This window comes from Vitis vinifera, chromosome 11, assembly GCF_030704535.1.
Source record: "Vitis vinifera cultivar Pinot Noir 40024 chromosome 11, ASM3070453v1".
NCBI lineage: Eukaryota > Viridiplantae > Streptophyta > Magnoliopsida > Vitales > Vitaceae > Vitis > Vitis vinifera.
In genome coordinates, this window is record NC_081815.1 from 19,079,550 (window position 1) to 19,093,203 (window position 13,654).

The 13,654-nt window shown below is 29.9% G+C and overlaps 1 protein-coding gene across 1 annotated transcript; it reads right to left on the reverse strand.

The window, feature by feature from the left end:
• Window positions 1–454: 454 nt before the first annotated feature.
• Window positions 455–6,638, reverse strand: LOC100265063 (4-coumarate--CoA ligase 2). Its single transcript, XM_002269909.4, has 5 exons — window positions 5,614–6,638; window positions 3,434–3,632; window positions 2,598–2,811; window positions 2,367–2,469; window positions 455–1,474 (listed from the first exon to the last, which is right to left on the reverse strand). The coding sequence occupies exons 1-5, from the start codon at window positions 6,595–6,597 to the stop codon at window positions 1,355–1,357; spliced, it is 1,620 nt and encodes a 539-aa protein (XP_002269945.1). The 5' UTR covers window positions 6,598–6,638; the 3' UTR covers window positions 455–1,354.
• Window positions 6,639–13,654: the final 7,016 nt, after the last annotated feature.

The following is a 13,654-nucleotide window of genomic DNA, read 5'->3' on the forward strand; positions in this document are numbered from 1 at the left end:
CCCACAAATCGACAAACTGAACTCAAGACAATTACCTGTGTATACAATTCCCAGATTAATGTAATGTGACCCTTCCTATAATACAACTCATCAATTGTCTACTGTAAAATCGTGTTCCATCGGCTTTATTCCACCCCTTCTAGTGCTGACTACAAGTTTCACAGCATAGAATGCTAAGCCTGCACCCTTTTGTTCCATTCCTTGGTCAAACACTGGGGTCGTAGAATTCTCCTTAGCCTTAAGCTCAGATGCATCTTTCTGCCTTTTGTAACGAAACCAAGCTGCTTGTATAAAGCTGCCCATGTCCCCCATTGGTGGAAGTAAAACCTGAGAGTGTGCCTCAACTGTTTGCCGTGCAATCTTCAAAACTAAGAAGCTACAAACTTCATATCGTCAATAATGAGGGCCACTTTGAAAACTTAGGCAATGGAAGTAGTAGAGATGCAAGTTAATATTGACTTGGAATCTGGAAAGCAACTATATTATATTGAGAATACCCAGAGTAAAAATTCCCATTATAAAATGAGAAATGGAACATGTCATGAGGACTTTTCTTGATGTACAATGGAACTGCACAAAATGTTTCTTTTCCTGCCCAGCTCTCCAGGGTGTTCGCTAAGCTCCATCGAGCATGTATGGAAAAAGGGGGCAGTTGTGGGGACTAGAGCATGGCTATGGCCGGCACTTAGAAACAGCCATGACCTCCTTAAGGTGCTGTTGACCACCCCCTCAACCGAAAACCGCAATGGCAGTTATGCAGGTGCACTTGGTAAACCACCAATCGCCCAAGCAGGACAACAGACAACCAAAGCAGAGACCATAAAAAGGCCACTCCCATAGTGAATCGCGTATGCATTATGATCCACATCTTCTCCTTCACATAGAGACCTGCCTAACTTCCTCAACGGAAGGGATTTTTGGGAACACAACGGAAAATTCCTTTTGTGCAGGTATCCAGGATCATCCATCGGTGCTACCAAAAATTAGGTACAAACAATGAGGGCACAAAGGACCCATTGGGTCTAAATCAGCCTCCTGTTGTGTAGTACCTTATTCCACTTTTTTCATTGGCTGGAAATTAACCTGGCCCAATTCTCCTATCAGGCCTTTTGGGCAGCCTTGTTTGGGGAACAACCCAGTTTCATCAACTGGCTCGGTCCAAGCTTTACAAAAAGGCCTGGCCCAAAAATGCTGCAAACATTTATATTTTATGACTAAATAATAATAATAATAATGTCTTGCGAGTCTAGCATATTCTTTTTATTGATAATTCAAAGCAATGAAGCTTATGATTACAATTTTTACTACCCAGAAATGTTCATATAAGAAAGTGAAATAAATTGATAAATGAGGATTAATTGGAAAAGCCAGCGGCCAGCTTTGCTTTGAGGTCTTTTCTGAGGATTTTACCAGATGGAGCCTTAGGAATTGTCTCAATGAAGAAAACCCTTTTAATTCTCTTATAATATACAACCTGCACAATACAACAATACATACATACCCATATAGAAATCAATACATGATTAATTTGTTAATTTCTTGGTATAAGACAGATATTATTAATTAAGAAAATCAGTAACATTGAAAATGTTTAGAGTGCGTTTAAAAGTATTTTTTATTTAGTCCTTAGTTGAAGTGTTTCTTTAAATATTTTTTTTTAATAATCATCTATCAAATGTTTCGCTATGAAACGTTAAGTGGTTTTTCAAAATTTTAAAAACGTTTTCTAAGGCTTTATTTGATAATTTTTTTTGAAAATTATTTTTTGATATTTTGTAAAACAAAAGTCTATTTGAAACTTAAAATATTTTTAATATTTTCAAATATATTTTAAAACCATTTTTTTTATATCTAGTGCTTTATTTTTAATCTTTTTATATGTTTCTATAATTATTTTTTAAAATAAACACTAAAAAATAATTGAAAATAATAAAAAACAATTAAAAGATGTTATTTAAAGACACATTGTTTTCTTGTTGCTAACTGTATTTTCTTACTTTTTTGTTTTAGAAAATAGAAAATTGTTCTTGAAGATAATTATCAAACATGTGTTAAATTTTATTAAATGTTTTGTTTTTCTCCAAAAACCTTTTTTTACATTAAAAATAAAACTTATTTGAGCATATGATGTTTTTGATTGATTATCGCCTTTTTGGGATGACATCAGAGAGGGGATTTTCTATACAATAGAAAACCTTTTTTTTTCCTATTTCTTTTTCACTTTTTTTTAAGCTTTTTATATTTTTATTTGAAATTTAGAGTTTGTTTAAGAGTGATTTTAATAAGTATGAACCTTTCTAACTAGCACTTGAAAGCAAAGAAAAATTAGAATTGCTTCTTAAAATCAATACTAAATAGATTCTTACTTGTTTTGCGATGTATTCCTTTATTTCATCCTCGGTGATTTCAAAACCATTTGATCTCACAATGAATGCAATTGGAACCTCTCCCGCAGCTTCATCTTTCATCCTTAAATAAAATAAAATAAAATAAAATAAAATAAAGAAGAAGTAGTGATTTTATGGAAAATCAAGCCTTGAGATATTATAATTAACTTGTGATAATTACATAGAATAATAATGAGTATGAAAACTTACGGTACAACCGCAGCATCAACAATATTAGGATGAGCAATCAAGATTGCTTCAAGTTCAGCTGGAGCCACTTGAAATCCTCTATTTTTAATTATCTCCTTCAATCGATCGACAATGAAGAGCTCATCATTATCATCTATGTATCCGATATCACCTGTGTGTAGCCATTTTTCTTCGTCTATGGCTTCTTTAGTGGCCTCAATATCATTAAGATAACCTGATAAACAATTGGTCCTAAATTTAGCCTCACAAATAAGTACTAGATTTAAATTTTGTAAGATATAAGTGGCCCACGTGATAGACAATTAAGACCCATGTGATAAATATTTATTATTTTAATAAAATAGTTAGATAAATTTTATTAGTTGGTTAGTGTAAATATTATCTGCCATGATCTCATAGGAACTCTCATAGTTTTAAAATATGTTTATAAGATTAAAAAGAGTCTATATTTATATAGCATTTGGAACTCTTTTATATCCGATGTAAGATATCATTTGTAATGATTCATACTTAATCATATAGATATTGTCCATATTTTACGACTTTATTATGATATCTCATATCAGATAAGAAAAAAAATTTCTGATACTATATAGAATGAATTTTTTTTAAACTTGTAAATGAGTTTTAAAGTTATGAGACTCATTTGAATCTAGAACAAAGAATATATGCATGATTGGATGTGTTACAATTTTTGTAAGAATTTTCCACCTTAATTATTAAAGGATGCTATCCTGGCATGTACATATTGGATTAAGTAATGATTTCTTAAAAATTCAATTTCAAACTCTTAGGAGGAAAAACAAAGGAGAAGTGGGAAAGGAGGGGATGTGCACCTTTCATGATTTGGTCACCTCTTATGCAAATCTCTCCTGCTTGATTTGGAGGAAGAGAAGCACCAGTCTCAGGGTTGATGATCTTCATCTCTGCATTTCTAACCACAGTCCCACAAGCCCCTGATTTTATCTCAAATGGTTCCTTTGCAAATGCTAAGCACATCGATAGTACAGGTCCAGCTTCAGTCATCCCATACCCCTATACATTTATGGATTAAATTCTAGGATTTATAGAAGCTCGCACAAATCGTATAGTGACTAATTTCCAATAGTATTAGGCATTGTCAATGTTGAGATTTTGAATCATCCACTTGTCATTGGATAGAAAATTTAATTAATTATATTATTTATCTATGAAAGGGTATCAAATTTTGTTTCCGTGGTTATTCAAAACTCATTAAATTATTACAGACACGTAAAAAAGACTTCAAATGAGGAATTGAGAGTCACATGTGTAAAGTTCACCTAATTAAGAAAATGATACAAGCCAATAAGGTCTTAAAAGATTAAGATCGATGTGCCATAGAAAATGAAGAGATACTAGTTGTATCTTATGGGACAACCAACATAGCCAATTTGTCAAAACTTTGACTTTTTAAGACAATGAAAAAGAAGGAACAAAGAAGGTAAGATAAAAAAACTAGATTTGACAAATCTCTAGAAAAGGTTACAATTGCATAAAATTTAGTTATTATATGACAAGTGATTGAGAAATGCTATTAACGGGTGACCTTGTGTTTTTTTGCAAAAATAATTATTTTCTACTTAGTATAGATGATTCTAATAAAAAGATAAATTTGTTTTCTAAAGAAAGATTAGAGATATTTAATGAATTAAGTTTAACACAAATAGAATAATAATATGTGGCTAATTATTTTTTAGTCATCACACTTGTCATAGTTAGGAAAAAAACACAGAGGTAGGTTTAATGACAACTACTTTGAGAAAGTAAAGTTGAGTAAGGTAAGCCAATAAGGAGTATCTTTCACTTTGTATTCTTCCCCATCCTTTTCACATCATGCAAGGTGATGCATTATGATTATTTTGAACAAGTCAATGGTAAGAAAAAATAAAAAATATAAACAACTAAAACCCATATGCTATATTTTGTTTGGGCTTTATATTTTGCTTAGAGCATGTTTAAAAACTATTTTTACGATTGATAATCAAAAACTATTTTTATATTATTTGATTTTAAAAACAGAAAATATGATGTTTTTGGAGAATATTTTTTAATTGTTTTTTTATACTATTTTTACTTATTTTCTAAGAGTTGTTTTAAAAAATAATTATACAAATACGTGGAATAATTAAAAATAAAGTACTAAACATAAAATTTATTTTTGAAACATATTTAAAACTATTAAAAATATGTTAAAAATATTTTAGATTTCTAAACAGACTTTTATTTTACAAAATATCATAGAGCAGTTTTCAGATAATAATTTTTGAAAATTGTTTTCAAAAATTATTTTTCAGAAATGTTTTTAAAAGCAATTACTAAATGGACCCTTAATCTATTTACTTTACATTTATTTTCATATATTTATACATTAATACTATAGTTTTATACATGATATTCCTCTTATTACTTCAATCCAAAAACTTAAATTGTTAATGTAATAGATTAAAACTATTGTATATCTATTTATTAAAACTTAAAATAAAAAATAGATTAAAAGTTGATAAATTATTTTTATTTGTTATTTTAAACTCATTTTTACTTATTTACATAAAGATTAAATAACTTAAAGGCATAAGATTTTAACTAGTTTTAATTATATTTGATTTTCTTTGATTTTTTTTTTAGGATAACAAAACATGAAAAAATCATTTTTTTTTGTCTTTTTTCTTTTTATATCTTTCCTTATTATTTTTAGGAACCAAACATAACCTAAGATTATTTGGATAAAACACTAGGCCCATACTCCCCAATATTATTTATTCACATTTTAAAATAATAAATGATTCATATTTTTCTGGCATGCAGATATTGTGTAAATTAAATTTTTGAAAGTTTCATAATTGTCTCCATATTTACTTAAATATATAGAATTCTTAAACATAAATTTCTGTCCCTTAATTATTTCTACTATGAAATTCACATAAGTTAAGTGCTATCCCAAACACGGCCTAAAAGCAATTAAAAGATAATATAACAAAATTAAGGAAAACCATACCTGTCCAATTACGGCATTGGGCAGCTTTGACCCAAGGCTGTCTTCAAGCTCCTTCCCCATCGGAGCGGCACCGGAGATCACAGTCCGAATCGACGAAAGATCATACTGGTGAGCGACCGGGCTCTTTGCGATAGCCAAGAGAATTGGAGGAACAAATGGTGCAATAGTCACCTTATGTTTCTGAACAAGTTCCATGAGTGTGTTTATCTCAAACTTCTGCATAATCAGAATTGCAGCCCCAACTCTAAGGCCACAAAGCACAACTGAGCTCAGGGAATATATGTGAAACATGGGTAACACGCATAAAATCACATCGTCCAGGTGGAAATACAGATTAGGGTTTTCGCCATCGACCTGCTGAGCGACACTGGTGATCATGCTTTTGTGAGTTAGCATCACCCCTTTTGGAAGCCCCACCGTCCCGGATGAATAAGGCAGCGCGACAACATCGTCGGGGCTGATGTTAACATCCGGGATGTCATTCTCGTCGGCCTGTGACAACTCCGAAAAATGCAAACAACCCGCCACCGGCTCGTCAATGCAGATGATTTTCACATCGTTTTCTTCAGCGAATTTCTTCACTTTCTCGGCAAAACAAGCTTGAGTGATTATAATTCTAGCGCTTGATGCAGTGGCTTGCTTCTCAATCTCGGCCGGCGTGTAAAAGGGGTTCGCCGTCGTGCTAGTTGCACCGAGATAAGAGGCGCCGAGAAATGAGAAGACAAATTCCGGGCAGTTTTGGAGTAAAAGCATGATAGCATCACCTTGTCGGATGCCTAGCCTGTTAAGGCCGGCAGCCACTTTACGTGCGGTGAGATGGACATCAGCGTAAGTGTAGATGTTGCCATTGCCGGCGTTGATGAGGCATGGATTGGAGCTGAATTTGGATATGTGCTGGAAGCAATACGAATGTAATGGGAGATGACTCGGGATGTTGATGTCGGGAAGTTTCGATCGGTAAATGAACTCCTGTGTGGCCTCCATGGGGTTTGAATTTTGGCTTATCTTTACCTGCGGTGCTTCAATTTTTGGTGTGTATGGTTGGAGGCAATCAATATATTTAGTATATTTAGTAGGAAGGGTAGAGGAAGTGAAGACATAAAGGTCTTACATTTTGTAGGAGGGAAACAAAATGGAAGTTTAGGTAGGTTAGCCATCGAAATTGACTCTGACTAACTATGTTATTTAAAGTTATGTTTGGTTAGAAAAATACTAAAAAAAAGAAAAAAAAATTATAAAAGAAAATAATTTTTTAAATTATCCTATAAAAATATTAAAGAAAATCAAATATAATTAAAACTAATTAAAAATTTATGTATTTTTAAATTATTTAATTTTTATATTGATGAGTTAAAATAACTAAAATGAGTTTGAAGTAAAAAAAAAAAATTTATGAACTTTTAATTTATTTTTTTTATTTTTCTTCACTTTTTTTTTTCTTTTTATTTTTTCTTTATATTTTCTTTCTTTTGCATTTTCATTCAAATTTTCTGGAACCAAACATAGCCTAATTTTTGTAAATTAAGGGTTTGTTTGTTTGATTTTTATATTGCATTCGGTTGTGTATATATATAGATATTTGATTTTATCTAGATCTTCCTTTTAAAAGATTGGAAATTGTAGCGGCCTGTAAGTACCACTTCAAACCAGTAGGATGGCATCTCCGGGTCGAAGTGATAATTAATCCAAGTTGAATTCAAACATGAAGCATTTTTGTCCAAAAGTTCAATTCAATCCAACCTAATGTTCTAATTGAGTTGTTTAATCTAAATCCATTTAAACTTACTTTTCTAAGCTTGAATTTAAATTAAGTTAGATGTAATTTAATAAATATTGATGTGGATTGATTTATCTGGTCTATCATAAAAATTTAGATTGGATAGGTTAAATCCAAAAAAAAGAAAACAAGAAAAAGAAAACCAAATAATCGATAGGATCACACTTGGAGTAAAGTGGATATGTGTTTTTACTCTTAATAACCTGAAAAAATTGATTTTTTTTTAATTCAATTAATTCTCATAATAGAGTAGCAAATATTAAAAGCAACCCAACACACAAGATGTAATAATTTTTTTTTACAAGGAAAATCTTCACACAACATACTAAGATAAAAAATCATGGGTTTTTAAGACCTCAAATCAACAATTCATTATTTGAGAAAGTAGTACATAGAATAACCTAATAGATGCTATTTTTAAACTTACTCTTTAGAATTTATGCTACAATCCATGTTCGTGAAATAACACTTCATGATCTATCACAAAAAATTAGGTTGGATAAGTTGAATCTAAAAAGAAAAAGCAAATATATTTTATACATTTGTTTAACAAAAGCATAACTATCAAGTAAATCCAAGCATTAAATCATCCTACCATCAACTTGCATTTAATATTGAATAACGATTTTATCAACAAATTTCTAAGGGAATGTAAGAATGAATGATTAATTCAAAGATCATCAAAATTATCCAACAAAGCTAATAATAACTACTATATATGTGAACTTAACATCAATCTTTATCAATCCGCTCTTAAATAATTAAAAGGTGATATAGATAATATCCATTTAACTCAAAGTTTACAAACCATTGTAACTAATATGACAATACATAAATTTACAAAATTCATTTGCTTAATCAACTTGACAATTACAACCCTACATTATAGTAATAAAATTATCAAAAGTTCCAACACAAAAACAAAAATACACACACATGTACTATTAGTGATATACATAAATATATATAATTTAATTTTATATAAATAAACAATAAATCAAGTTCAAGTTGCCCTTCAATCCCCGACATAACTCTTATATTGAAACGACTTATATCCAATTGTATAAATATTATTCTCTCTAAACCCAAAGAGACCCTTATAACTTTAAAATGTGTTTTAATGTCTCACATTGAATAGAAGAAAAAGTTTCTTATATTATATATATATAGACTCTTCTTAATCTTGTTGGTGCATTATAAAATTGTGGGATCCCTTAGGCTCAAAGTGGATAATATCCATACACTTGGGTGTGGGTTGTTACATATACTTAAATTTGATTCAAATTGACATTTTTTACACTAGAAGATAATTAGATTAATAAACCTGTTTCCATTTAAGAAAAAGGTGAAAAAACATGCACATATTCAATTTTATAATTTTCAATAAGCAAAGCCTTTAAAAGCATTTTAATTTCAAAAATAGAATCAGTGACCATATTCACTAATTTTATCGTTATCTTTGATTAAAGTCATATTTTAAAAAGAAAAAAAAAACAAAAATAATATTCCAATACTCTAAAATAATAAAATTTCAAAAAATGTTATTTAAAATAATTTCTAAAAACTTGTACTATTAAACAAAGCACTTAATTAGCTTTCTTTTTAAGAAAAATAAACAAATTTCCAAGATCAATTAATTGGTCAAAATTTAGAAATAGTCTTCACATAGCAGTCGACTTTTCTCCATTCAAAGCCTGAAATACGTTCAAAAACATTCTATTATGAAATTTTTGTGAACGGATCATTGCAGTGATGATACCATTTAATTATTTACTACAACCACAATTCATATCTACTCTTCGAAAGTGGAGTAACTGGTACGGCTGCTTGTCTCCTGAATACTAATTGAAAAATTTTTGGCCAAGACAAAAAAAAGAAAAAGGTTGAATGATGGATTCCGAGGACTTGAACTCCTGTAAAGATTTGGGTTTAAAATCAAGTTGCCAATAATATTTATTAATGCATTAGAACTTTTCGCTAGATGGTTTAAAGGCATCAAATCGCCATCTTTCATTTTTAACCAAACTGATAGGTTAAAATCTTGTTTTAATTAATTGCTATAAAATTGTTAGGAGTAATTCTAAAAGCTTTAAGATATTTCCTTTTTGTTGTTGTTGTTGTTTTCTGTTTTTTTTTCTTTGGGTTTAGAGTATTTTTTCTCCCTTTACTTCTATACTCTAAATCACGAGCCCTATCATTTTATAGGTTATCTAATTGTATTCTTTTTCATAAGTCTATTTACTACATATAATCTTTACAATTTATCTTTATCTTATAACTTTTTCTCCTCATAAACTACAACACTTGTAGAGATATTTTTAATAACTTTCCTTATTTTATAAGGAAAACTAATAATACAACACATATGAATATATATAAGAAATATTCTATACAAAAAGGATTCTATATAAATTAGGAATTTGAAATACTACCTAATAATTTCCTCCTTGGTTTAAATTTCATTTGTAGAGAATACTTGGATTATTCCATTCCATTCCTATCCTTGGACTAGTTAGGGCGTATGCAATTATTCATAGGCTTCTCTAAATCTATACACAATGGAAAACATGACGTAAAAAAACAATGTTAGATCTAGAGATTAGTGGTTTACGTCAAATATGGATGTTCCTAGATTTAATTCCTGTCATTGAAGAAGCGTCAGAAGCGCGATAAGCATCATTGGCCTCACTAACCTAATGATCTTTCATCATGATGTCTCTTTTTCCTTAAATCTAAGTAATAGTAGGGTGAAATCCTCTCTAATGTTTAATGGTTAGAGCTCTTTACTCTCTGGAGTGAATAAAATGTAAGACTAAAACTCTAACCCCTAAAGAGGGTATATATAAACTTATAGTGGCTTAAGTAATTTAAACCCATTTTAGGTTTGACACTTAAACTAGCCTACTTAGATCATAATTGATTAATTAACCTTATTGGGCTCTAATTAATCAATTAGTCCAATCCATAGAAACCATTCACAAGTTTTTGTACAATCTTACATATTTACCAAAATGCCTTTGTGAACACATGTAAATAAAGAACTCAACTAACCATCGTAAACTATGCTATCAAGGTATACGAGCTCAGACAGAGACCATTGGGACCCATAGGAAAATATTAACTCCCTTAGAATTCAACATCCCACTATAGAGAGTGAATTGCACTCTAGCATCCTATGCAAATTTATCATGAATTGGTATCTGTAATCTAATAAGGTGAATACTATCAAACTCTTAAGATTTGCCTTAACGATTCTTGAGTCTTAGATCCTCCTATTATGTAATCAATTGACGTATTCTAACTCACATAGAGTACATGTGAAGTTCTAGTTAAGGAACTAATACGATTATAAATTTATTGAACATACATCATTAAAATCACCTAAAGAAACACACTGTTTCAATTCCATAAGATATCATGGTGCCTTTATTAAGAATACTTATTAATACTAACTTTCATCAATAGTGACTCAATGTTTAAGAAATATATGACTATCTCAGGGTTTCACTCATATATCAAATTCACTATAAACTTTAGTACAAACTCAATATTCTCTCATGATTGAGAGACCATATAGTTTAATAAATTGGTGAGATCATAACTACCCAATAACCAAATATCATGACTTACCATGGGTCTTATCTAATGTGTTGCTATATACAATAGTGCACTCACTATGAGAATCCATCCCAATGATCGAGACCAATTATATATCCTCGCTCCAATTAGGAGATAATGCATTATTGCCTCAAATGGATTGTCTAAGTTTATGATCCAATTATAAACTAATCATTTACTTGCAAGGAAACTATGAGTTGAATCCTCAGTTCAACTCTTAATATACCTAAGTCATGTATAATATAAGAAATGTTAGACCAAAATGTTTATAAAGTATAATACATGAAATAAAGACATAAATAGGAAACATGAATCTTATTAAATAAATAATAAATTCATAAATAAATAATAAATGTCATTAAGTTAATCTTTCATCTCTCCATGACATATATTTCTATCATAACAATTGATTTCACTTTCAACAAAAATTCTTTCTATCATCCTCTTAGGTACTTTGTTCTTTGACTCTTCCATAAATCTTTAACCTGAGCTTTGACATCACTTGTTGTGTCAACAAAATTTCAAGGCAAACATATTGATGCAAGAACATGAAGATAAAATAATATATACTTATAGGTCAATCGGGCCACTAGCATAGCCAGGAAGTGCCTAGAAGGGGCAAATGCCCTTCGTGAAATTTTGATAAAAATTATCAAAGATATGGAATTTGATCTCTTGAGCTTAAAATTTTTAGAAAACTAGCTACCTATCACTAGCCTTACATAACAAGTTTGATTTTGTTTTACCCCCTTGAAATAAGTTCCATATATATTGCCCCCCCTCAACCCCTTTCTTAGCTTTGCCCTTGAATCATGCCTACCTCCATCGATAAAAGAAATTATTTAATTACACTATAAAGAATATTATTGAAGATAGAAAATAGATAGAATTATCATGTCTATATCACATGTTTCTTTAATCCTTACATCTACACCTTAAACTAAGAGTTCCCTCACTCCATTGGGTATCTCTCATTCTTCGTCATTCAAGGGATATTTTTATTTTTATTTTTATTTGGATGTAGTATGTGAATGTCCCTAAAGTATGATAATGTGATATTAGGCTTAGGCTCAAATCGGCCAGATGCAAGTAATGGGATCTTGATTTGAAGGTAAATTCTAAGGAACAATCAATGCATACAAATGAATTTTATGCACATGTCATACCCTACTGCATTTTATATTACATATTAAACTATGAATCTACCATATGTTTACAAATATTGAATGTGTCATACAATTTATGTATGACATAATTATAATGGTCATACTTCATACCATATATATGTTTTGTGCTGTAAATAAATGTTTTAAAAAAAATTATATTTTATTATTATAATTATCAATTTTTAAACGAATTTCATTTGGTTTTTAATAGTTGGAAGATTATATTTTTTTTATTAAGATATTAAAATTATAGATAAGACCTGATATTTTATCTTCTGTACTAAATATAATTGTAACATGTTTTATATATTCAACTACAAATATGTCTTGTGGGTCTAGGTTGGCCCAATTAGCCCAGCGGACTATAACGGGATGAAGCCCAGAGTCTTTGGGCCCTGAATAGGAGCTCATTTTCAAAAACTTCATGGGCTTTTGAAGAGCAGCTGGGCCCAAAACATATACTTTTGTCATTGAATTGCATCGTAATATGTTTATACTATATATTAAACTACAAATATGTCATGTGGGTCTAGGTTGGCCCAATTAGCCCAGCGAACTATAACGGGATGAAGCCCACGGTCTTTGGGCCCTGAATAGGGGCTCATTTTCGAAAGCTTCATAGGCTTTTGAAGAGTAGCTGGGCCCAAGACATATGCTTTTGTCATTAAATTGCATTGGAACCTTTTTTTTTTTTCTTACTTAGAAAATAATAATAATTATATATTCGGTTTTTCCCTTGTTTAATTTGTGAAGATTAGAAAATAATTATAAAAAATAAAAAATATCTTCACTTTAAAAAATGATACTCGACTGTGGCCCAATTAATAAGTTGACTTATTCACGACCCTCCAATTTTTCTAATTAAATGACCAAATTTAGAAAATAGTATAAAATGGGACTTACATATTACCCAAATTAGAATAAAATAGTGTTGTTTAGAGATAAAAAAAAATATATTCACATGTAACACAACCCAAATAATAAAATTTGTATTTGATTAAAAATGATAAAATAATCTTGATTTGAAAAAATTAACTTGCATTTTTTTTTATTTAAGAATGAAATGCAATATTTTCCCTTTTTAATCCTCCATCAATATTTTTTGCACCTATTTTTATAAAACAATAAAGGATATTTATGGGAAATTAAATTACACTTACCATAAAAGGTAGGTTAAGCAGATGCTTGATATGAATAAAAAAAAAAGAGTTATTTTTAATAATGTTTATATAATAAAAATGTAATTTTTGAAAGAATCATCTTGTGAATCATATTATTTAGGAAACTCTTTTAATTAGCTTAAATGAGATCTTAGTTAATGGCTCTTACTTTTTGATAATTTCATCATCAATTTCGTATCCTATGATATTTTTTAAAATAGATTTATCTTAAATAGTAATTAAAGATGGGAAAAGTGTGGACAAAGTACATTTATCAAATAATTAAGTTTTTGATCACTCAATTTTTCTATTGAGCTGAA